Source organism: Hevea brasiliensis, chromosome 4 (assembly GCF_030052815.1).
Source record: "Hevea brasiliensis isolate MT/VB/25A 57/8 chromosome 4, ASM3005281v1, whole genome shotgun sequence".
Taxonomy (NCBI): domain Eukaryota; kingdom Viridiplantae; phylum Streptophyta; class Magnoliopsida; order Malpighiales; family Euphorbiaceae; genus Hevea; species Hevea brasiliensis.
The window spans coordinates 16344442-16370933 of NC_079496.1; the positions used below are offsets into that span (position 1 = coordinate 16344442).

At 29.0% G+C, this 26492-nt stretch overlaps 2 protein-coding genes across 3 annotated transcripts; one reads left to right on the plus strand and one right to left on the minus strand.

The window, feature by feature from the left end:
• Nucleotides 1–2848: 2848 nt before the first annotated feature.
• On the minus strand, nt 2849–6799 carry LOC110667885 (probable disease resistance protein At4g27220). 2 transcript variants are annotated; one of them, XM_058145447.1, is made up of 3 exons: nt 6588–6799; nt 6234–6419; nt 2849–5990 (listed from the first exon to the last, which is right to left on the minus strand). In XM_058145447.1, the coding sequence occupies exon 3, from the start codon at nt 5986–5988 to the stop codon at nt 3112–3114; it is 2877 nt and encodes a 958-aa protein (XP_058001430.1). In that variant the 5' UTR covers nt 5989–5990; nt 6234–6419; nt 6588–6799; the 3' UTR covers nt 2849–3111. The 2 variants fall into 2 exon arrangements, with proteins under 2 accessions (XP_058001430.1, XP_058001431.1); XM_058145448.1 differs by lacking the exon at nt 6234–6419 and having other exon boundaries at nt 6588–6759.
• A 15632-nt stretch (nt 6800–22431) lies between these two features.
• Nucleotides 22432–24755, plus strand: LOC110667886 (uncharacterized). The gene is made up of 3 exons (XM_021828852.2): nt 22432–23008; nt 23415–24014; nt 24154–24755. The coding sequence occupies exons 2-3, from the start codon at nt 23456–23458 to the stop codon at nt 24534–24536; spliced, it is 942 nt and encodes a 313-aa protein (XP_021684544.2). The 5' UTR covers nt 22432–23008; nt 23415–23455; the 3' UTR covers nt 24537–24755.
• Nucleotides 24756–26492: the final 1737 nt, after the last annotated feature.

A 26492-nucleotide genomic window follows, 5' to 3' on the forward strand; every position in this document is an offset into this window, starting at 1 on the left:
GCAAATCTTATTGAGACATCAAAGAATGTTAAAGATTTAAAGTAAGAACAAAGAGATCAATCTGTATCAAAAAAACAACTCTAAGTTGAAGACCCTAAGCTTAAAAGATTTTAAATTGAAGAATATGAAACTTTAATTTTATTTCCTTTCGCTATGGTGAATGACGAAGAGTTTCACTTCTTAGGGAATGAAGAATAATAAACCATGGAGATTTAAATGGAAATTGAAGACAAACAATCCAAGAAGACAATGGAAATTGAAGAAACTCAAATTGTGAAGTTTATGAAGAACGAAGATTTTTCTAACCCTTTAATTCTTGTTATTTTCGTTGATTTTATTTGTACAGATATACCAAAAGATGCAAAGCACAAAGTGAAATTATTCAATTTTGTTCAAGTGAACTTTATTGATATCATTCAACAAGTAGAAATAGTGTGATCTTTCAATAGAGTTTTTTTTTTTTTCAACACTTTAAAATTCGAGGTCAAATTTTCTCTAAAATGCAGATGAATAAAGCGATAAACAAATCCATACTAAACCAGAAAACTTTTTGTTTTCCAATTTTCGCATTAGATGAATTCTTTATTTTTTTAAATAGATTTTATTTATATTACCTAATTTATTTTAAACTCTAAAATATTATTTTTATTTAATTTAAGTTTTTAAATATGTTTTATATTTAGATTATGACTCTTTAATTCATTCTTACTTAGATTAGTATTTATAATTTTATAAATATCCATTGTATTTTCATTATATATAAGTTTTTATATTTGTTTCAATGAAGTTTTCTTTTTCATAAAGCTATGTTTGCTTTTTTATCCTTAGATTTTGGATTGAATTTTGTTTACTTTAAGGTCTTGAATTAAATCATGCAGTGTGTAGCGTGGAAAATGATTAACACATGATCAAACCCTTGATAATAAACAAGATTTAATATAAGATATTAAAATAAACAAGATTCAATTCAAAATCTAAGGATAAAATAAAGCAAACATAGTTTTATGAAGAAGAAAACTTAATTGAAAAACTTGTATGTAATGAAAATACAATAGATATTTATAGAATTCTAAATTCTAATCTAGGTGAGAATGAATTAAAGAGTCCTATTTAAACATATTTAAAGACCTAAATTAAATAGAAGTAATATTTTAGGGTCCTAAATAAATTAGGAAATATAAATAGAACTTATCTAAGAAATTAAAGAATTTATCTAAAACTAAAAGTCCTTATAAAAATAGGAAAAAAAAAGTCTTCTGATCTAGTATGGATTTGCGCAATGCGTCATTCACTTGCACTTTAGAGAAAATTCGACCTCGAATTTTAAAGTGTTGAAAAATAAAAAACTCCATTGAAAGATCACACAATGTCTCCTTTTTAAATGATATCAATAAAGTTGACTTGAACAAAATTGAATTAAAGAACTTCACATTGTCCTTTGCATCTATTGAAACATCTGGACAAATAAAATCAACGAAAACAATAGAAATTAAAGAGTTAGAAAAATCTTCATTCTCTACCATAATTTGAGTTTCTTCGATTTTCATTGTCTTCTTGGATTGTTTGTCTTCAATTCCCATTGCAATCTCCATGGTTTGTTGTTCTTCATTCCCTCGAACACTTTCTTCAAGCTCTTTATCATTCACCATAGCAAAAGGAAATAAAATCAAAGTTTTAGATTCTTCAATTCCAAATCCTTTAAGCTTAGGGTCATCAACTTAAAGTTGTTTTTCTGATGCAGGTTGATCTCTTTGTCCTTGCTCCAAATCTTCAACATCTTTTGATGTCTCAATAAGATTTGCTTCCACCTCCACATTCTTTATTTCTGTTGAAATACATCATTCTTGAATACCACTTCTCCTATATTCATCATTAGTAACAAATGTTCTTTTAGAATTAAAAAAAAAACAGAATCATAAATGACTCTACCGTAGTTAACTACTCCGACTTAATTCAATTTATGTTTTCTCTTCTTAACACCACGAACACACAATAAGTGGCGAATCTCTTGAATTGATGATCTATATACATATTTAATTGTTTTATGGTATTCGTTTGCTTTTTGATTGCTCGACAAACAGCGTTCAACCCCTTATCATCATCATGAGGTTGATTGCCACCACTACCACCAGTATTAGCCATCTTAATGAGGGTTAAATCCTTGCTCTGATACCACTTGATGCAGCATGTAGCACGAAAAAGGAATGACACACGATCAAATCCTTGAAAATAAATAAGATCTAATTCAAAATTTTAAAATAAGCAAGATTCAACCTAAAATCTAATGATAAAATAAAGCAAATATAACTTTATGAAAAAGAGAACTTCATTGAATAAATCTGAAAATTTGTACATAATGAAAATACAATGGATATTTATAAAGTTCTAAATTCTAATCTAGGTAAGAATGAATTAAAGAGTCATAATCTAAATAAAAAACATATTTAAAAATGTAAATTAAATAGAAATAATATTTTAGAGTCATGAATAAACTAAGAAATATAAATAAAACTTATCTAAGAAATTAAAAAATTCATATAAAACTAGAAGTCTTTGTGAAAATAAGAAAATAAAAATCCAGAAAAAGAAAATAAAAAAGAAGTATTTGTTCGTTAAGGATCCAAAATATAATAAAGGGAAGCTGCATTAATAGACATATGCATAAGGTATAAATGTAAATCAATCAAAACAGAATATACAAGACAAAACAAGGAGAGATACCATTTTCACAAGAAAATTCCACAAAATACTGGAGGGAATCTCAAAAGTGAAATAAAATAGATATCAAAGACTCAACATCATGCCAGGAACCAAATCAGATGGAATAAAAATATGCAGGCTTGAAGCATTCTAAAAAGAAGAAGATAATTCATAACAAAGTAAGTGTTATATATAGTACATTAAAGGTAAAAATACATACACAGAAGCAGTGGAAGATAACTGCAAGAAAAGTTCAGTATGATTCAAACTGGGAATACTTCCTACACTGACAAAATGAAACCCAGACAAAGCAAAGTGGTGGATAGAATGGTTGATGAATGAATTGAAAATGATCAGTGAAGATGAAGCAGCTTGCCTCTACTTGCCACACATTCCGTCAACAGTTCCTCTTCAGTATCTCTTGAAGTGGCAAAGGGGCAGGAGGACATTCTTGGCATTAGGATGGTCCAATTCAACTGTCTCCCACCATTCTTGGGGAAATATTTTGATGTTTTGGAGAGAAGGGAGTGGAGACAGTTGGTCATTGTCCAACACGAGAAGAGAGAGAGGCATCCTCTTTAACTTCAGGCAACTGTCTACATAAATTCTACAGAGAGAATTGCAAATCATTTTTCCACTGCAAATGCTCTTTAGTTCTGGTAAGTAACTCAAACTAATAGACTGTAATTTTGGGAGAGGGAAATGAATAATGCCCTTGCTTTTATGGCTTTCTTGTTGCTCTTCCATTGCTATCAGCTCCTCTATGTTTTTACAATAATGAACAGAAATGTCTTCCAGCTTTTGAAGGTTTGAAGACAAGCCAGGAGGGAACAGCTTCTTTATACTTGGACATCCCCACATAGAAAATTTTTTAAGAAGAGAAAAGGTACCAAGAGGTGGTGACAATGGCATAAATTTTGCTGGTGGTGATGCCATAGCTGCTTCTCTACCAAAGAGGAAATGCAAGTCCTTTAAATCGCTAATATACATATCCTCAAGGCTTTGAAATATAGAAGGAGAAGAGGACAATGAGAACAAACATTCTATCCCATTACAAGATGCAATTGTGAAGGATCTTGGTTCAGTCGCATTTTTCAAGCATAAGCTCCTTCGTTTGATGTCGCATTGAAAAAAATCCAGGCATTGGACGTCTTTTGGGAGAAGTATGGCATCTTCATCTCCATCGATACTGCAATTATCAAAATACACAACTTTCAAACCTCGTGGTAACAAGTTGTCTGGTGGCTTATGTTGGGCAACCAGAAGATAGTATTGAATTAGATTGGAAGTATGTGTTGAAGTTGTGTATGCATTCAACTCATCAACATCATAGACACGACATTCCAATCTTTCCAACTTCCTCAAGGATGCTATTTCCACTGCTTTAACTTGGTCAAGAATGAGGACTTGCAGAGAGAAAAGGTTTGGTAATATTCCAGTTGGTAACTCCTTTATTTCTGTGTTACTGAGATCCAGATACTCAAGATTGAAAAGCAATTCTATGCCTTGAGGCACATGTTTAACTTTAGTATAATGCATATCCAACTTCTTCAGCGCTGTAAGTTGTGCCAATGATGGCATGTGCCTCAGCCTGCTACACCCTCTGAGCAATAAGGCACTTAGATTCACCAAATGGGAGATGAAAACCGGCAATTGTTCAATACGAGTATAAGAGAGATCCAGAACCTTGAGCCCATGCAACTGAACGAAAAAAGAATCTGCAATTGATCTCAACTTATTGCCACACAATAATAAGGTTGAAAGCTGGGGACACCTTGGTGAATAGCCAGAAGGAATTTCCTCTATATGGTTATACATTAATGAAACTCTCACAAGATCCTCTGCCCAATTCCTCCAATTTGGCATTTCAAACAGCTGTTTACCTGCTTTAACCATCACTCTTGGATCCACTTTCATTATTTGGATGGCCATATCTCGAACCAAGTCATGCATCTTCACACATCTGCCTCCCTGTTCCACAACACTTTCCAACAAGCATACTTTTTCAAGTCTATTTAATATGGTATGACCCATATCAATTTCTGCTTCCCTGCTTCCTCCTTCTATTATTCCCTCAACAATCAAATACTCTATCAACTCCACTCTTTTGATTTTATGATCTTCTGGATATAATGCACAGTACAAGAAACACTGTTGCAATGCTGAATCAATCAAGCGATTATAACTAAATTTCAATATTCGGAATACCTCATATTCCATGTCACCTTGCCAAAGTATTGATTCTTGCAGTTCCCTCAATGCATTTCGCCATTCATAAACATCACTCACTCCCCTCATACTTCCAGCTATTGTTACAATTCCAAGTGGCAAACCAGCACATTCCCTCACAATAGATTTTGCAATTGGTTTAACTTCTTCTAAAACTGCTTCTCCTATTTTCTCCTCGAATAAGTTCCAAGATTCCTTTTCGGAAAGAGGCTCCACTTTGAATTTTTTTTGACAACCCATCCTCCAACAAACATCTAACGAACGAGTTGTAAGAATCAACTTACATCCATTCGCTCCAACAGGTATACCTACTTTCTCCAGAGGAAAATGGATCCACAAATCATCAAGAATAAGAACAAATTCTGGTCTCTTACTTAAAGCTTTTGACAGTTTTGCAGCTCTTTTCTTTTCGTCATCTTCATTGGAAAGATCAAAACCGATAGTTTTGGCAACACGATTCTGCAATTTAGAAATGCTCAAGTCTTGTGATACAGATGTCCAATAAACATTTCTGTTTCTTAGAAGAAGCTCATTATGAATATGTGTTACCAGTGCTGTTTTACCTACTCCTCCCATCCCGTAAATGCCAATAATTGAGAACTCATCCATCACTAAACATTCCTTAATCTCACTAAAATTTGTTTGAAATGCTTGCCCCACTAATTTTGGGGCTAGCAATTGATCTCCACCATCCTCTTGCACATCAAGCACAAGTGCTCCTTGAAATCTATTCCTTTGATCAAGAAGTTCATTCAATTCTTCAGTCTTTTTCTCTAAATTCTTTCCTAAAAGTATGCTCCATCCACCCTGTGCTATTACTTCTTCTATGCTCTGAACCTCTCTTTTCATCTGTGCTACATTACTCAGCCAATTTGCAACTTCATTCTTCCGTTTCTTACCAGACCAAGATTCTGAATTTTCTAGTTCCACAATTATGTCAGCTTCAACGCTTTCTAGTTGTTTCAATTTTCTTTCTAGAACTTGCTTCTTTTCCTCAAAATTTAAAGCATAATCCACCACTGAACCAGCTATTTCTATGGCTTTCCCCAGATTCTCCATGCCTAAAATAAAAATAGCTTAATATTAAATCTCATATTACAATTCAACTTCTAAGTTACAGTAAAGCAAAATGAAATTTATTAAAGTTACATATTCTCTTCAATAGAAAATAGAATTTCATATCTAAGAGCTAGATAGCAGAGAAATAGCTTTCAAAAAGAGATTTTAGACAATCAATGCTCAAGAGTGAAAAAAAAAATCAATCAGATATGATTAAAGTCAAATCTAATGGCAATTCTACTAACCTATTGTTCTTTTTCCACTTGTTTTTGTTAGGATCGGCAGAAATAATTACCCTACTGGTAGACTTGAAGAGGGTTTAAAGCAGGAATGATCCCACCCCAATCTTCCATTTGTAGTTTTATTTTAGCAAAGTCATAGGCTCATATCTACTTGGTCGAATGACATACCGTTTGCGAACTCCCTTGGCTCTACAATCAAAATTTAAAAAGATCTTGAATAATATAATTTCAACCAAATATTACTAAGAAATTAATTGACAAAAAAGGGTAACAGCAGTAGAAATTTGAAACATATATAGAAGAAACCAGGTAAGAAAACAAAAACAAGTGCAACAAGACGATAGAATTACGACATACCTGGCCAGGCTACGATGGAAGAAAGTAAGAACCCCACCTCACCTCCCTGCTTCCTAGATCTCCTCAAAATGTGTAATTACAAAAGCATATGGTAAAAGTCAACATAAACCAGAAATGATGTCAACTGCCAGAGTTCCGACGGCACTGCTTTCAAGGGTGACTGTGGGCCGCCTAACGCTTGTCACATGATGGGTGAGAATTAATTTTTTTTTTTCCACCTGGCATCTGAGCTTTGCAAAATATTTTATTAATGTTATGAGTTTGCAAAATATTTTATTAATGTTATGAGTATTTTTTAAAATTTTATATTAATTTTTCGTTGACTTTTAGGCCATCCTTCGTCTTCAAAGCAAATCTTTGCATTGTTGGCCACGTTCGTTACTCCTTGGCCTGAGCAGAATTCAGTTCAAATCGAAAAATTGAATTGAATTAAATCAATTCGATTTAATTAATTTAACTTTAAAATTTAATCAGTTCAATTCGATTTTATATTATAAAAATTTTAATTATTTCAGTTTGATTCGATTTTGAAGAGAAAAAAATCAATTAAATCGAATCAAACCGAATAGTAATTTATATAGTCAAATCAAACTAAATCGAATCGAATTGATTTTTAAATTAATTTATTTTTATGGAAAATTTATGAATTATATTTAATTTTATATATATTAATTATTTAATTTCATTGATTAATGATTATTAGGTTCAAACCAAAGTTAAAATTAGACCAAATAACTTAAAAATCAAGTTTAAATTAAAAAATAATCAAAAATCAAATCGATCGGTTTAAACCGAACCGAAATAGAGCAGTTCGGTTCGATTCAGTTTTTCATCCATTTCGGTTCGATTCGATTTCTAAAATTTACGGTTCGATTTTTATAATTTAATTCAATTCGATTCGATTCGGTTTGAACCGAATGCTTACCCCTAATTAGCACGATTTGTTGGGCTTGGCATGTTCTTGAACCTTTGGGAGTGTAGTTGAGAGCCCAACAGAGTCCAACCCATGTGGTTTAAATTAAAGGGCTGCATCACATTTCTACAATCCGAAATCATAGGTTTGCTAACTTTATTACATGCTCGCAATCTCGAATCTCACCAGTCAAATTTGAAAGACAAATGATTCTATAAAAACCCCGGTAAGAGATGATAGACATTAGACCGGCCACGGTTCAGTTCGGATTCAAATTTATCCAGAAGCAAATACTTTCACTTTCCACATCATCTGGGCCACGGAGTCATCATGAGATTGGTAGAGCAAGGTTGAGAACTACTTGGGATTGCCGAGATTGTTTGTTTTTCAAGAAAATTTCTCTTCCGATGGCCCAAGAACCCACCAAGCATTAAGGCCCATTATGAAAAATAAAATTCCATTAAAGCATCTCTTGCTGACTTTGACCTTTTCGCCTATAATCCATTGCAAGATATGGTCTGATAAGCACAGCTGGCTAATATATTTTTCATAAATTATTTTATTTTCTATGAATTCATTAAATTAATATATCCTTGTTTGACAAATTCCCTAATTATTTGTTATGGTCTATGAAAATTTTTTATAGATATAGATCTGCAAAACAGAAAATAAATGAGTTAGAAGTCCATCAGGTATGGATTCAGTGAGGATCCTCTAACGCTTAAGTTAGAGCCAGTATGAGAGAATAATATATTTCATTGATTAGAGAGAAAAAACAAGCATTCATAGATAATTTGATCTATTTCTATAAGATATAGACAATAGTTAGTTATGGTAAGTCAACTATATAATTATATGAATATTATTAGCTAACATTATTATAGGATTATATTTCTATTTATTGTACATAATTATAGGCATTACTATATTTGACAATCTTACCAAAATTACTTATCTTTAATCAATATTTTTTTCCTTTTATTGAGTGAATCTTACAGCAGTTGAATTAATTAAACGAATCTTATCGTTGAATTATTAAATATTATTAGGTTTATGGGCTATCCAAAAATCTAATTTATTAAATTAATTATATATATTTTGAGGAGTTGTATCATTATTTATGCACTTAGTATTTTTTTTTTTTTAAAAAAAAAAGGAAGCCAGCTATGGAATTAAGAGGCTTTTGATTTATAACTCAAGTGGTCAATGTTAGGTTTGATATAATAATACATGAGTATTATTGGGTTATTAGGTTAGGTTGATCTTAGCCTAATTAGGATAATATTCTATAGTCCTTAGCACATGTTATTACTAATTACCATTGGTCCTATGGCACTTGGTTACCTTTGTCCTATTGTGAGAGTCTTGCTTGCTATAATATTTTTTATTTTTGGTCCAATGCATTCAAAATAGCTTTACATTTTAGTATATTAGGTCAAAATCTATGGGGCGAGATTTTTTTTTTTTTTGAAAAAATAAAAATACAAAATATCAAACATATTAGTCAATGGTTTTTCTATAAAACTAGTACCATTAGCTTTATTTCCATATATGATCATTCATTCATCTTTATTTCCATTTATATTTTTCATAAAATTTATAAATATTCTTAATACAATATAATGACAAAGTTACCCGTAATAAAATAACTATTATCGATTAAAATTTAGAGTTCAATTAGTAATAAATCAGTCGATTTCTGACTGATTTAATTTTTTATGACATCTAAAAAATTAATTTTCACCACTTATCACATAATATAATTAATCTTTTATATATATATATATATATATATATATATATATATATATATATATATAAATCTAATCCAATTAAGTATATTTAGCATTGTTGTTAAAAATATTATTGAGAAAAATACTTAAACAACATCTAAAATGGTGCTGCTTATAAACATATAGCTAAATATATAATCATATGTGGGGTAAAACTTGTGTATATATTTTGTGGGATAGAGAGATGTGCCGAGACACTGTTTTTTCAAGAATTAATGTGTTCTTGAAGAAACCTTTTCTTTTGGGTCTTGCTGAAGATTGTAGATTGTGTCTGTGATAAATAAACATAATTATTATAGAAGAACACATCACCACTTCGATCATTCAATTAGGGTTTATAATACATATCATATTTAATTCTTTATCTACTAGGAAATCCTATAGTTATATGATTTTCCTCAACTACAAATGATTGCTTTTAATCTTTATAATTTACACATTTATGTTATAATGCATTTATATATAAATAAAAATAAATATTTATTCATTTTTTCCATTTTAATTGAATAATTTTAAGGTGGATCCAGTGGACCAGCAGTAGTGCTTGATTAATGCACTTCAAATTAGTTGAAAATTAATGTTTACATTGGTCCAATAATAATTAGTTAATTAATTAATTACCTCCATGCATGCAGTAGCCAGCTGCTTGTATGACATAATTAAAGATAAAACAATATCAACTGCTACAAGATTAATGTGCCCAGCTAGTGAAGCATTATTTGGACATGTAATTGCTTTGCTTTTACTGCTTTTCAAGAGATGGTGCCAGGTGGCCATGTTAGTTTTTTCGTAATATTAAATATTGTTATAAATAATAGCTTCTCCCAAGATAGGAATTCAAATATAATTTAATTGGATATTTAAATTTTGCCTTAAGATATATAGTGATGAAATTATATCATTATCAATTTTATTAGTGAAATTATACCATCCTTAATCCTAAATTAGTGAAAATTGGCATTTAAATATCATTAGATTAAATAATTTAACAAAGCATATATGTGGAATCAATTTATTTATATATAAAATTGGTAAATTTTAATATTATTATCAACTTAAATTTAAATAAGCATAACTCAAACTGACATATAATTCGTTTTTATTTAATATATACAAGAAACTCCATAAAATGTAGAATTTTTATTACTTAATGTTGGAGATCTGGGAAGCCCAAAGTATCTAGAGAAAATCCTTCTTGATGGGTTTTATGAAAGAAGACACTCATGGGTCACATCCAACCATAACCTTAAGGCAATGAATCTATGGATCATTTCTACTTATATGTCTCTCATTCATCCCAATTTTTTTTTCTGATGTGGGAATTTTACACTTGTATATTTCCAACAATCTTCTCCTCAAATGTGAATTTTTTCTATATTGGGCTTACTAGGTCTGCTCCCCTTTAAATAGAAGCCTTTTTTCTTAATTCAATGATTATGTTGTCACTAAGAGTCCCAATTACTCCACCAAACCCACTCAAGTATGTACTTCTAAGAACCATGTCAGAGCCATCACGCCTTCCACTATCACGTGTACCGAGAGTTCCCACTCCATCGGTCTGCTCTTCTCCAGAAGAGTGCCTTCTTACTCCATTGGAGCCTATTAGGAGTTTCTCGACTCTTTTCATCCACGTGTCAGAGCATCACAAGAATCACTGACCACTGTTTCCATACTCATCCCTTACCAAACCAAGGCTCTAATGCCACGTGTTAGAAATATGGGAAACCCAAAGCATTGAGGAGAATCTTTCTTGATGGTTCTTATGAAATGACACACTCATGGGCTTGACATCACATCCAACCAAAATCATAAGACAATAAATCTATGAATCATTCCCACTTATATATATCTCACCCATCTCATCTTTTTTTGATATAAAAATTTTATATTTATATATTTTTAACACTTAATTTCATATGAGATACATTACGTAACTTATACAATCCTCATGGTTATTTACTTGAATTAGCAAGAAATTAAACGGAGTGGAGTGGATATATAAATAAATACAATTAAGAAAGATCTGAAATTAACGGACTTCGTGGGTGCCGGCGTGCCGGTCCAGACTACTCCAGACCAATTCCTCTAACAACACGCAAGAGAACAAGCATGAGCCCCGAATTCCATGCGACTTTCCGTACTCCAATCTTTAATGCCATAGATTGACTTGGTAGTCCATCATCAACTTAAAATTAATAATAATAAGAAGATGAAGATGAAGAAGAAAGGAAGAGCATGTTATAGAATGGCTTGTAATGGTCTTTCAGAGTCGGTGATATGATATCCAGCTTTGTTCACATCGTTAAAGGAAAGAGAAGTTTATTACTATTTATTTTCATGGCTTTACCAATTGGCTTGCTGTCATTCCCGCGTTCTTCTCATTTCCTCTTTGCTTTTTGTCATCTTATTTATTTATTTATTTGCTGTCTTTGATATGTCTCATTTATTTCCTATCTCTTTCTTTTCTTTTCATTTTACCATTTTCTCCTTAACTCTCTATTTCATATGAACAATATTTATTGATTTTATTTATTTCTTTATTTTTACATAAATTGCTACTAACACGTCAATGCTTTAGTATTTTATTAAGTACACAGACAGGCAACGAAGGATTTAAGAAGGACTGTCAGAGGCCACTTCTCTTAAAATTTTAATTTTTAATTATTAGATTGAATGTGAACATATTGTTTAATAAATTCTCATATTTAATTTAAAAAAATTTATCAAATTTTTAAAAATATTTATATTTATTTATTAAATCAATTAAATAAAAAAAATTTAAATAACTCATATCCTAAAAAATTAAAATATTATTTTTATTGATTTAAATAAAAAAAATTAATGATTTATATTTTGTCTATAACTAACTCTTAAAGTTTAAATATATAAAAAGCAGATCACGTATGTCACTGACTATATAATATATTTCATTGATTAGGGAGAAAAAATATACATTCATAGATAATCTGATATATTTTTATAGGATATAGATAATAGTTAGTTATGGTAAGTCAACTATATAATTATATGAATATTATTAGCTAGCATTATTGTAGGATTATATTTCTATTTATAATATATAATTATAGACATTATTATATTTGACAATCCTATCATAATTGCTCATCTTTAATCAAAATTTTTTCCTTTTATTGAGTGAGTCTTACAGTAGTTAAACTAATTAAACGAATCTTATGGTTGAATTATTAAATATTATTAGGTTTATGGGCTATCCAAAAATCTAATTTACTAAATTAATTATATATATTTGGAGGAGTTATATCATTATTTATGCACTTAATATTTTTTTTTAAAAAAAAAGGAAGCCAGCTATGGAATTCAGAGACTTTTGATTTATAACTCAAGTAGTCAATGTTAGGTTTGATATAATAAAACATGAGTATTATTGGGTTATTAGGTTAGGTTGATCATAGCCTAATTAGGATAATATTCTATAGTCCTTAGCACATATTATTACTAATTACCATTGGTCCTATGACACTTGGTTGCCTTTGTCCTATCGTGAGAGTCTTGCTTGCTATAATATTTTTTATTTCCCATGCATTCAAAATAGCTTTACATTTTAGTATATTAGGTCAAGATCTATGGGGTGAGATTCTTTTTTTTTTTTTTTTAAATAAAAATACAAAATATCAAACATATTAGTCAATGGTTTTTCTATAAAACTAGTACCATTAGCTTTATTTCCATATATGATCATTCATTCATCTTTATTTCCATTTATATTTTTTATAAAATTTATAAATATTCTTAATACAATATAATGACAAAGTTACCCTTAATAAAATAACTATTATCTATTAAAATTTAGAGTACAATTAGTAATAAATCAGTCGATTTCTGACTGATTTAATTTTTTATGACATCCAAAAAATTAATTTTCTCCATTTATCACATAATATAATTAATCTTTTATATATATATATATATATATATATATAAATCTAATCCAATTAAGTATATTTAGCATTGTTGTTAAAAATATTATTGAGAAAAATAATTAAACAACATCTAAAATGGTGCTCCTTATAAGCATATAGCTAAATATATAATCATATGTAGGGTAAAGCTTGTGTATATATTTTGTGGGATAGAGAGATGTGCCGAGACACTGTTTTTTCAAGAATTAATGTGTTCTTGAAGAAACCTTTTCTTTTGGGTCTTGCTGAAGATTGTAGATTGTGTTTGTGATAAATATACATAATTATTATAGAAGAACACATCACCACTTCGATCATTCAATTAGGGTTTATAATAAATATCATATTTAATTCTTTATCTACTGGGAAATCCTATAGTTATATGCTTTTTCTCAACTACAAATGATTGCTTTTAATCTTTATAATTTACACATTTATGTTATAATGCATTTATATATGAATAAAAATAAATATTTATTCATTTTTTCCATTTTAATTAAATAATTTTAAGGTGGATCCAATGGACCAGTGGCAGTGCTTGATTAATGCATTTCAAATTAGTTGAAAATTAATGTTTACATTGGTCCAATAATAATTAGTTAATTAATTAATTACCTCCATGCATGCATTAGCCAGCTGCTTGTATGACATAATTAAAGATAAAAGCAATATCAACTGCTACAAGATTAATGTGCCCATCTAGTGAAGCATTATTTGGACATGTAATTGCTTTGCTTTTACTGCTTTTCAAGGGATGATGCCAGGTACTCCAATCTTTAATGCCATAGATTGACTTGGTAACTTAAAATCAATAATAAGAAGAAGATGAAGATGAAGAAGAAAGGAAGTGCATGTTTTAGAATGGCTTGTAATGGTCTTTCAGAGTCGGTGATATGATATCCAGCTTTGTTCACATCGTTAAAGGAAAGAGAAGTTTATTAGTATTTATTTTCATGGCTTTAGCAATTGGCTTGCTGTCATTCCCGCGTTCTTCTCATTTCCTCTTTGCTTTTTGTCATCTTATTTATTTATTTATTTATTTGCTATGTCTTTGATATGTCTCATTTATTTCCTATCTCTTTCTTTTCTTTTCATTTTACCATTTTCTCCTTAACTCTCTATTTCATATGAACAATATCCATTGATTTGATTTATTTCTTTGTTTTTACATAAATTGCTACTAACACATCAATGCTTTAGTATTTTATTAAGTACACAGATGGGGCAACGAAGGATTTAAGAAGGCCTGACAGAGGCCACTTCTCTTAAAATTTTAATTTTAATTTTAATTATTAGATTGAATGTGAACATATTGTTCTCATATTTAATTTAAAAAAATTTATCAAATTTTTAAAAATATTTATATTTATTTATTAAATCAATTAAATAAAAAAAATTTAAATAACTCATATCCTAAAAAATTAAAATATTATTTTTATTGATTTATATAAAAAAAAATTAATGGTTTATATTATGTCCATAACTAACTCTTAAGTTTAAATATATAAAAGGCAGATCACGTATGTCACTGACTCTAAATTTTAATATTGCATCTATTATTATTACAGACGAAATTTAACAACATTAGAGTTTTTGTCTTTTACTTCCCCATGGAAAACTGAAATAAGATAATAATACTTAAAATAATAATAATAATAATAATAATAATAATAATAATAATAATAATAATAATAATAATAATAATATACTAGTGCTTCTGTCTAGAAATAAACCAAAAATAAAATACAAATAAAAATATTATGTAAAAGGTATATATTGTATAAAAATATTATATAATAATGATAATTTTAGAATTTTTTTTATTTCTTAAAAGAATTCTCTTGATAATGAGCTTTATACTTTGAATAAAATGCTATTAAATACAATTTTTTATATATTTAATATAAATTCAACTTTATATATATTAGAATAAATTCAATAACTTGTAAATTAAATATTTTATTGAAATTTAAATAAAATTAATTAAAATATGCAAATAATTAAAATAAAAATATATAAATTTCAGTATAAAAATTTAATTTAAAAATTATTAAATTCATTAAGAAATATTTTTTTATTTTTTTTAGGGGAATCCAAAAATTTAATCAGAATGCCTCTTAAAGAAAAGAAAAAAAAAAAAAGACTAATCAAAATGGGGGATGCTTGTCTTTTTGATTTAGAAGCATGGTTAACAAAAAGTAAGCATCTCATCTCATGGGGATGGGCCTACATTGATTTAAAAAGAGGAAGAACTTCTAACGCTCAAGTTAGAGTTAGTAAGAGAAAATAATATATTTCATCGATTGGAGAGAAAGAACATATATTTATAGATAATCTGATATTTTTCTAAAAGATATAGACAATGATTGGTTATGATAAGTCAATTTTATAATTACATGAAAATTATTAGCTAATATTATTATAAAATTATATTTCAATTTATAATGTATAATTATAGGTATTGTTGTATTTGACAATCTTACCAAAATTTATTTATCTTTAATCAAGATTTTTTTTTTTATTGAGTGGATGTGGTTGAACCAATTTAACAAATCTTATAGTTAAATTATTAAATATCATTAAGCTCATGGGCTATTAAAAACTTAAGTTACTAGATTAATTATATATTTTGAGAAATTATATCATTATTTATGCACTTTAGTATTTTTTTTTAACAAAAAAAAAAAAAAAAAGGAAGCCAGCTATGGAATTAAGAGACTTTTGATTTATACCACAAGTAGTCAATGTTAGGTTTGATATAATAATACATGAGTATTATTGGGTTATTAGGTTAGGTTGATCTTAGCCTAATTAGGATAATATTCTATAGTCCTTAGCACATGTTATTACTAATTACCATTGCTCCTATGACACTTGGTTAACTTTGTCCTATTGTGAGAGTCTTGCTTGCTATAATATTTTTTATTTTTGGTCCAATGCATTCAAAATAGCTTTACATTTTAGTATATTAGGTCAAAATAAAAATAAAAATACAAAAAATCAAACATATTAGTCAATGGTTTTTCTATAAAACTAGTACCATTAGCTTAATTTATTTCCATATACGATGATTCATTCATCTTTATTTCCATTTATATTTTTTTTTTATAAAATTTATAAATATTTTTAATATAATATAATGACAAAGTTATCCTCAACAAAATGACTACTATCAATTAAAATTTAGAGTACGATTAGTAACAAGTCAGTCAATTTCTGATTAATTTAATTTTTTATGGCACTCATAAATCAATTTTTATTGCTGTGATTGGATTTAAGGGAATAATTTTCTAATATTATATTATATTTTTAGCTAACTTGATCCTTAAAACAACAAGATGAAAGACATATGTAATAATTAAGAACTCTTAAAATATATGTATAATTAAATTAAAAAAGATTCCACAATCACACTGAGATAGTTTAGAGATGTCATTTTTTTTTACCACCTGTCACATAATATAATTAATCTTTCATATAGTTAATATTGTTGTTAAAATTATTGTTGAGAAAAATATTTTAACAATATTTAAAATGATATTTTTTTAAAAAAAAATAATTTTACTCTTTTAATCTTAATGTCAAATAGACACATTAGAAGCATATAGCTAGATATATAATCATGTGTAGGGCAGAGCTTGTGAATATATTTTGTGGGATAGAGAGATGTGCCGACAATGCCCATTGTTTAGGGACGCTGTTTTTTCAAGAATTAATGTGTTCTTGAAGAAACCTTTTCTTTTGGGTCTTGCTGAAGATTGTAGATTGTGTTTGTGATAAATATACGTAATTATTATAGAAGAACACATCACCACTTGAGTCATTCAATTAGGGTTTATAATAAGTATCATATTTAATTTTTTATCTACTGGGAAATCCTATAGTTATATGATTTCCTTCAACTACAAATTTACACATTTATGTTATAATGCATTTATATATAAATAAAAATGAATATTTATTCATTTTTTTTCATTTTAATTAAATAATTTTAAGGTGGATCCAATGGACCAGTAGCAGTGCTTGATTAATGCATTTTAAATTAGTTGAAAATTAATGTTTACATTGGTCCAAGAATAATTAGTTAATTAATTAATTACCTCCATGCCTGCATTAGCCAGCTGCTTGTATAACATAATTAAAGATAAAGCAATATCAACTGCTACAAGATTAATGTGCCCATCTAGTGAAGCATTATTTGGACATGTAATTGCTTTGCTTTTACTGCTTTTCAAGAGATGGTGCCAGGTTGCCATGCTAGTTTTTTTGTAATATTAAATATTGTTATAAATAAGAGCTTCTCCCAAGATGGGAATTCAAATATAATTTATATATATAATTTAATTGGATATTTAAATTTTGCCTTAAGATATATAGTGATGAAATTATATCATTATCAATTTTATTAGTGAAATTATACCATCCTTAATCCTAAATTAGTGAAAATTGGCATTTAAATATCATTAGATTAAATAATTTAACAAAGCATATATGTGGAATCAATTTATTTATATATAAAGTTGGTAAATTTTAATATTATTACCAAATTAAATTTAAATATGCATGACTCAAACCGATACATAATTCTTTTTTATTTAATATATAAAAGAAACTCCATAAAATGTAGAGTTTTTATTATTTAATTCCTTTTCTCTACACTTAATGTTAGAGATCTGGGGAGCACAAAGCACTTAGGAGAATTTTTTTTGATAGGTCTTATGAAAGAACACACTCATGGGCCACATTCCATCTTTTTCCCGATATGGGAATTTTACACTTGTATATTCCCAACAATCTTTGCCTCAAGTATGAATTTTTTCTATATTAGGTTTATTGGGCCTGCCCCCCCTTAAACAGAAGTCTTTTTTCTTAACTCAAGTATTATGGTGTTACCAAAAGTCCTAATTACTCCACCAAACCCACTCAAGTATGCACTTCTAAGAGCCATGCCAGAGCTATCACGCCTCCACCATCACGTGTACTGAGAGTTCCTACTCCATCGGTCTGCTCTTCTCTAGTGCCTTCTTACTCCATTGGAGCCTATTAGGAGTCTCTTGACTCTTTTCATCCACGTGTCAGAGCATTACGAGAATTACTGACCACCGTTTCCATACTCGTCCCTTACCAAACTAAGGCTCTGATACCACTTGTTAGAGATCTGGAAAACCGAAAGCACCTGAGGAGAATCCTTCTTGATGGATCTTATGAAAGAATACACTCATGGGCTTGACATCACATCCAACTAAAACCTTAAGACAATGAATCTATGAATCATTCTCACTTATATATCTCCCACACATCTCATCTTTTTTTGATATAAAAATTTCACATTTATATATTCCTAACACTTAATTTCACATGAGATACATTACGTAACTTATACAATCCTCATGGTTATTTACTTGAATTAGCAAGAAATTAAACGGAGTGGGGTGGATATATAAATAAATACAATTAAGAAAGATCTGAAATTAACGGACTTCGTGGGTGCCGGCGTGCCGGTCCAGACCAATTCCTCTTAACAACACGTAAGAGAAGAGAACAAGCATGAGCACCGAATTCCATGCGACTTTCCGTACTCCAATTTTAATGCCATAGACTGACTCGGTCGTCCATCCTCAACTTAAAATTAATAATAATAAGAAGATGAAGAAGAAAGGAAGTGCATGTTTTAGAATGGCTTATAATGGTCTTTCAGAGTCGGTGATATGATATCCAGCTTTGTTCACATCGTTAAAGGAAAGAGAAGTTTATTAGTATTTATTTTCATGGCTTTAGCAATTGGCTTGCTGTCATTCCCGCGTTCTTCTCATTTCCTCTTTGCTTTTTGTCATCTTATTTATTTATTTATTTGCTATGTCTCATCTATTTCCTATCTCTTTCTTTTCAATTCATTTTACCATTTTTCTCCTTAACTCTCTATTTCATATGAACAATATCCATTGATTTGATTTATTTCTTTATTTTTACATAAATCGCTAATCACACATCAATGCTATTGCTATAGTATTTTATTAAGTACACAGACGGGGCAACGAAGGATTTAAGATGGACTGATAGAGGCCACTTCTTCTCTTAAAATTTTAATTTTTAATGATTAGATTGAATGTGAACACATTTTTAATAGATTCTCATATTTAATTTTAAAAAAATATATCAAAATTTAAAAAATATTTATATTTATTTATTAAGTCAATTAAATTAACAAAAAAATTTTAATAACTCATATCCTAAAAAATTTAAAATATTATTTTCATTTATTTAAATAAAAAAAATTAATGGTTTATATTATGTCCATAACTAACAATTAAATTTAAATATATAAAAAGCAGATCACATGTCACTGACTCTAAATTTAAATATTGCATCTATTATTATTACAGACCAAATTTAACAATATTAGAGTTTTTGTCTTTTACTTCCCCAAGGAAAACTGAAATAATAATAATAATAATAATAATAATAATAATAATAATAATAATAATAATAATAATAATAATAATAATATACTAGTGCTTCTGTCTAGAAATAAACCAAAAATAAAATACAAATAAAAATATTATGTAAAAGGCATATAACATATGGTAAGTCTATATATTACTTTTGCCATTATAATAATGATAATTTTATTTTTTTTTTAATTTCTTAAAAGAATTTTCTTGATAATGAGCTTTATATTTTGAATAAACTGCGATTAAATACAAATTTTTATATATTTAATATAAATTCAACTTTATATATATTAGAATAAATTCAATAACTTGTAAATTAAATATTGTATTGAGATTTAAATAAAATTAATTACAATATGTAAATAATTAAAATAATAAATATATAAATTTCAGTATAAAAATTTAATTTAAAAATTATTAAATTCATTAAGAAGTATTTTTTTATTTTTTTTAGGGGAATCCAAAAATTTAATCAGAATGCCTCAAAGAAGGACTAATCAAAATGGGGCATACTTGTTGGTTGACAAAAAGTAAGCATCTCATCTCGTGGGGACGGACCTACATTGATTAAAAAAGCGGAAGGGGTAGTTTGGTCACTTAAAAATGGACAAAGGTACCGCTGGGATAAGTCCACGTGGCATCGTTAAAGTAGGGATTCCGCAACGGTAAAAATCAGCGGAGTGGAGTGGTGAAATGATAATTCATTGAAGCATTGAAGCCTTCTACAAATTTCCCGCATCAATCAGTCTCTCTGTGCGCCGTTGATCTATTTTCGATTCCCTTGATTAGCGGAGTCCCACTTTCTAGTTAAGAAAGCACTTCAATGCGTTCAATTTCACTTGATCTTTTTGGTTTTATTATATTTTATTTTCATTAAATTTTTTTTATTAAAATCCGAATTCAAGACTAATTAATTTTTTTTTCTTAATAAATGGAATAAAATTCTTAAAAAATATAAATAAATATTTTTAAAGTCATTATTAATTATAAATAAATATTAATTTTTAAATTTAAAAATATATTTATTTATCTAATCAAAATATAGAAAAGCAAAGAAAAAAATGAAAAATTATTAAAAAAGAAAATACCACACTAATTAAAATTTTAAATATTGAAACCACAAAATTGAAATATACTAATATAAAATGAACTTTAATAATATGGTTAGTTTTAAAAGCCATAATTAATCATAAGTAATACTAATTTTCAAACTTAAAAAATATATTGATTGGTTATTTGGTTCAATTAAAATATAGAAAATAAATAAATAAAACTTAAAAATTAAAAAAAAAACTAAATAAAGAGAAAATTAAATTTTTAACTTTAGATATAGATAGATAGATACATCATAGATATAGTTAGATATATAAATGTATTAAGAAGATATTAATTTCTAAATAATTACTTATTTTGGATATATATTTAATATTATTTAACGATTAGTTACTAAATTTAATTTATATATGTAATTTTAAATTGAAAATTTTTTTTAGGGTTTTTAAATAAAAATATAAATGATAAAATCCCTAAAAAAAACCATTTTTTAGGGTACTAAAGAATCAAGAAAAAATCTTATATCAATAAAAGCAAAAAATATATCATAATATTCTTTTCTAATTTCCACAAATTTTTTCAATGACATTAATTAGAAATTTTGTCTCTGAAGTATTAAAGGTGTAAAATCACAAAATTATTATAGATTATGAAATACAATAATATTAAGTTAAATAATAAGTTATTACAAATGTATAAGTAAAGGTTCTCTTTAAGCTTAATATGCTTCACTCTTTTTCTAATTTTTTTAATTATATTAATAAATTAAAAAAAATAATTAAAACGATAATATAAAAAGAATCTTTTTTTACTTAAATTTGATATATTATAAATTTAAATTATAAAATATACGATAAAATTTATTTATTTAAAAAAATATGTAATTAAAAATAATAATAATAATAATTAAAAAAAGGAAGGTGAGTCCTTATAGAAATTTTGGTGATGCTTAATATTTTGATGTTGATCTCATTAAAAAGAAAAAAAAAAAAAGAAAGAAAAAATTTGAAATTCTTCGATAGCATCCCTTCTTTTTCCAAATGACAGCTGGAAAGCACAATACTGTTAAATGATGTAACTTTTTTTCCTCACTTTTTATTTTATTCCTTTCACATACATTACATGAGATTTTATTAATTTAATTATTTATTTATAAATTTACAATTTTATATTTTTAATTTCACGTCTCCTATTATATTTTTTATGCGCAGCAATTTTATGTATATTAAAATTAAAGCACATAATAATTTGATATAAAGACTTATTTTATTTAAAATTAAATATTTATTTTTAATACAAACTATTGTATCATAGTTAAAATAATTATTATGAAAAGGTAAATGCTGATTAGTTAATTATTAAAAATATAAATATTATGGAATTTATTTTCTTAAAAGAACTTATACAAGAAATTTTTCTTAAAAAATCAAATTTAAAATTTATAAGTTAATATTATTTAACTTTTAAATATATTTAAAAAAAAGGTTTATTTAAAATTATATTTAAAATTCTGAATTTATTTGGTCAAAACATTAAGTTAGATTTATTTGATTTTGAGTAAAAGTTGAGGAGTTATTTTGATTATTTTTCCATTAAAAATTTCGGTAACGAATCACAATGCTAATTTTGTTCCCATTTTGCCCTTCCACTAAACTCTATACATACCTCAACCGCGCCCGCTAATTATTCTCTTGTGGTCTCTCTCTCTCTCTCTCTCTCTCTCTCACGCAAGGTCCGTACAAATCCACCCACTAAAGGCAGTAAGAACCTTTTTTTGGGAGAAAAAAATGAGATCAAATCTCAATTCCTTCTTTCCCTTTTAAAGCTGGGTTAGCACAAAACGACGAATCCAAACGCGTTTCATGCTTGTAAGGGCAATAGAGATGATAATATCACTGTTACCAGACCTGACATTTGCAGATTTATTACGCTGATTTTGTCTCTCTTACTCGTATTCACTCAGTTCTGAGTTGAAAACAGCGCTTGGGGGGAGATTCTGATACAGAAGCTCTGATTTTCTGCCATCTTTTTATGTTTGGTTTCTCTGTTGCCGTTTTGGGATTGGGCTGGAAAATTCTCTGTATCTGCAATCACTGGATCTGATGGTTTTTTTCAAGTGGTACTGACATTTCGTTACTGTTAGTGGGAGAATCTGAGTTTCTGCTTTTCTGGGTTCTGCTTGGTTTTGAGTGTGCCCAATTTGCTGCTCTTTTTACAGCTTCTGAAAAAAAAGAAGAAGATATTCTGCCGTTTCTTTTTTTCTTTTTTTGTAAGTAAATTGCTAAACTTAATTTTGGCGAAATAATTATGCATAATTTAATGCATTTTCTTTCAATACTAATCTTTGATTTTATTTCCCATGATATTCAGTCAATCTTGATTGTTTTCAATTAATGGTTTCCTGTCTTTAGTTCCTTCACTGTTTGAAAGAAAAAAAGAGTTTTGAAATCATTAAATCTCTTCTCAAAACCCCAAATTATAATCAATCTATCCGTATAATCTTTCCCTTGTTTGCTGGTTCTTTACAAAATAATACTCTCCAATTCCTTCTTAATTTGCTCTGTTTTTTATTTCTCTTTTTTTAACTGACCTTTTCGTCTGATCTTTTATATTTTTTCACCAGATTGATTTTTTCCCCTTTATCAAGTCCTCTAATGACTCTCTTCAATTTACAGGTTTAAACTAAAAAAATTGCAGAAGACCCAGACCCCTTCCAATGTCACTCACTGTGAAACCTCATCTCCATTATTACAACAACAAAACGGGCAAACCCACATCAACAAACAGAGATTGGACACAGATCTATGCAATCTATGGCATGGACCAGTGGCAAACCTTGTTCTTCCTCTTGTGTCACGCCATTTTCTTCTCCATCCTATCCATTCTCTTCCTCTTTTACTTCGATCCAGTCTGCAATCTCTTAGAGACTGGTGTTCTTCTTTTCACCACCACTACCAGCAGCACTGGCGCCGCTCGCTTCGTCGCCGGATTCACCGGGTGTGTGACAGCGCTGTCCGCACTTTGCCTTTTCTTCGCAGCTGGGAACTTCTTTTACAGCTCGGTGGCGTTGCATCATGATATGGCACAGAGGATGGTAAGTTATGTGAATGATTGGTCTTCGGTTAAATTGGCTCTTGATATTGGGTGTGGTCGTGGGATTTTGTTGAATGCGGTGGCTACCCAGTTGAAGAAAACTGGGAGCTCTGGCCGGGTTGTCGGGTTGGACCGCTCTAAACGGACCACTCTGTCCACTCTCCGAACAGCTAACATGGAAGGTAGGCGTTCTTCCATTTATTAGTAATAAATTTAGAATCTTGTTTTATATCATTTTATTACTAATTAGAAACTGATCTTTTCTTTAATTTTCTTTATTTAAGTTTTGAAAATTGATTTAATTATGAATTCTGTAAACAGGAGTAGGAGAGTATGTTACATGTAGAGAAGGTGATGTGAGAAGCTTACCCTTTGTAGACAACTATTTTGATGTGGTGGTGTCAGCTGTTTTTGTTCATAAAGTAGGAAAAGAATACGGCCATCGGACGGTGGAGGCAGCGGCAGAGAGAATGAGGGCATTGGGTGAGATGGTTAGGGTTCTGAAATCTGGTGGGATAGGAGTGGTGTGGGACATAGTACATGTACCAGAATACGTCCGGCGATTGCAGGAGTTGAAGATGGAGGATATTAGGGTTTCAAAGCGTGTAACTGCCTTCATGGTGAGCAGCCACATCGTGTCATTTCGGAAGCCTGATCAGCTCGTATGGGGACTGAGTGAGGTTAGGCTGGATTGGAGATGCTGATCATTTGGTAATGCATATCATCGTTATTAATTAAAACTAGAAAAAAAAAAAAAGAAAGGAAAAGAATTAGGTAAAAAAAAAATATATGCATAGTAAATGATGAGTTTACTTTCAGAAATCTGAAGAAACGAAGTGGATTCAGATACTTTATTGAAAGTGTATATATATATATATATATTATGTAATTTAACATATAAATTATATGATTATTGTTGAAAATATTGATTACCCAATTATCTAAATTAGTTAGCTTTGTTTGCTATACTTTTCTTTCAAATCATGGTAGTGATTTTGATGGTAACTTCTGATTTTTAAGATAACAAAATTGAGATTGTACTGAAGTTTTGGGTTTCAGATCTTAATCAGAGTTAATTATATTAAAAAAAATTAATTAAATGAAAACAAGAAGGCAATTCTACTGCCGAAAAGTTGAATTATGAGAGTTGTTAATTTTCCAATTCATAGGGCATAAAAGATGAGAAGATAGCGATTTATTTGGTGGGACGCGACTCTGATGGATAATGAGAGGTGAGAGAAATGGTAGTGGGCTTGTTGTGAGGTCGCAATCCTTGATCTTTCATGGGGAAACATGTAATGTTTATGTGGATTAATGGGAATGAATTTGGTTGGATAACTAAATTCTGGGTGTTTATAAAAGCCCATTTGATCAAAACAACTGGCTTCTGAAAATTCAAATCCAAAAACATTGTCATTTTCATAACAGTTTCAAGATTTAATCACAGCACTCGATATTGGTACCATAGAATATGACGTTTTTGGAATCCTTTCTTATCAAATCCATGGAGTCCTATTCCTGAATTCCGTGTACGTGTATTTTACTTAAGGATAAAAAAAAAAAAAAATTGAGTCCTGTTCCTGAATCCTGAGTAAATCTATGGCGTATAAAATTAAAGACTTGACCATTTTAAACTTGTCGTACAATGGCTTATTTAAATGATTATTAGTTAATTAACATTGGCTAACAATGCCTTAATTTGTTAACGTTAGGTGCTTAGGGAAATATGTATGTAGCTCAGTGATGATTTATTAAAAAGAAAGAAGGGGATGGTGGTGGTTATCAAAATCTTGAAACCTTGAGAGGTTGGCACTTGAAAGAACAATGATATTTCCAAGATTTTGTGGAGAGTATTAGTGATTAAGATGATACTGTGGCAAGGTGGTCGTGTTGTCCAAATCGTAAGACCCATTTTGCAGGGAAATACACTGGAATTTGTGGGTCAGCAATGGAATGAATTGGTTAGTTGAGAGCTAAAAATTTCTGCAATTAATTAATTAGTGTGCAAGATTTCAGGAGTTTCTTTTTTTTTTTTTTTTTCCATTAAATTGCAATTGCCTACATGATCTCATGCCTCTGCTTAGGCTTAGGTGTAAGGGTTTTGAGCCATATTGTGCTAACAATCAGAGTATATTAATTGTACATATAATGAAAAGCAAACCATATCAATTAACAATTAAACTATAATAAATCTCCGGTGACTAGTGCTATTCTTGCTAGTGGCTGCTTCTCTTCTATTTGCACGTGTCCTGCCCTAACTGGGGTTTGGGTATGGACTTGGGCTTTTGGAAGGCAGAGACTTGGGTTTTTGGCAGGCAGAGTGTGTGGGTGTCTTGGTTTTGAGCTATGATCTCAGAATGGATTTGTGGGTTTGGTATTACTAGATTTGCGTCTGCCGGGCAGGCTTTATTTTAGCCTCATCTAACTGAGCTTTAGTTTTAATATTAATGAAGCAACTATTTTTCGAAAAAAAAAATCAATCTTATTTATAAGATATCAATCTATTGTTCAAGGAATGATCGAATCTGTTCCTGCTCAAATTGAGTAGCTTCTCCCTTTTAATCAGTGTTATAAAATTTGGACTAATTCGACAATTGACCTAATGTTTCAAATATAAAATCAAGTCGATTCTTTTATTAAATCAGAGAAAAATTGACCTA

What these genes read in the sequence shown, in the direction of transcription:
- LOC110667885 (XM_058145447.1), bottom strand. Translation starts at nt 5,988, where the DNA reads ATGGAGAATCTGGGGAAAGCCATAGAAATAGCTGGTTCAGTGGTGGAT.
- LOC110667886 (XM_021828852.2), top strand. Translation starts at nt 23,456, where the DNA reads ATGTCACTCACTGTGAAACCTCATCTCCATTATTACAACAACAAAACG. An exon ending in CCGAACAGCTAACATGGAAG is followed by an intron (nt 24,015 to 24,153) that starts GTAGGCGTTCTT and finishes TTCTGTAAACAG; the next exon opens with GAGTAGGAGAGTATGTTACA.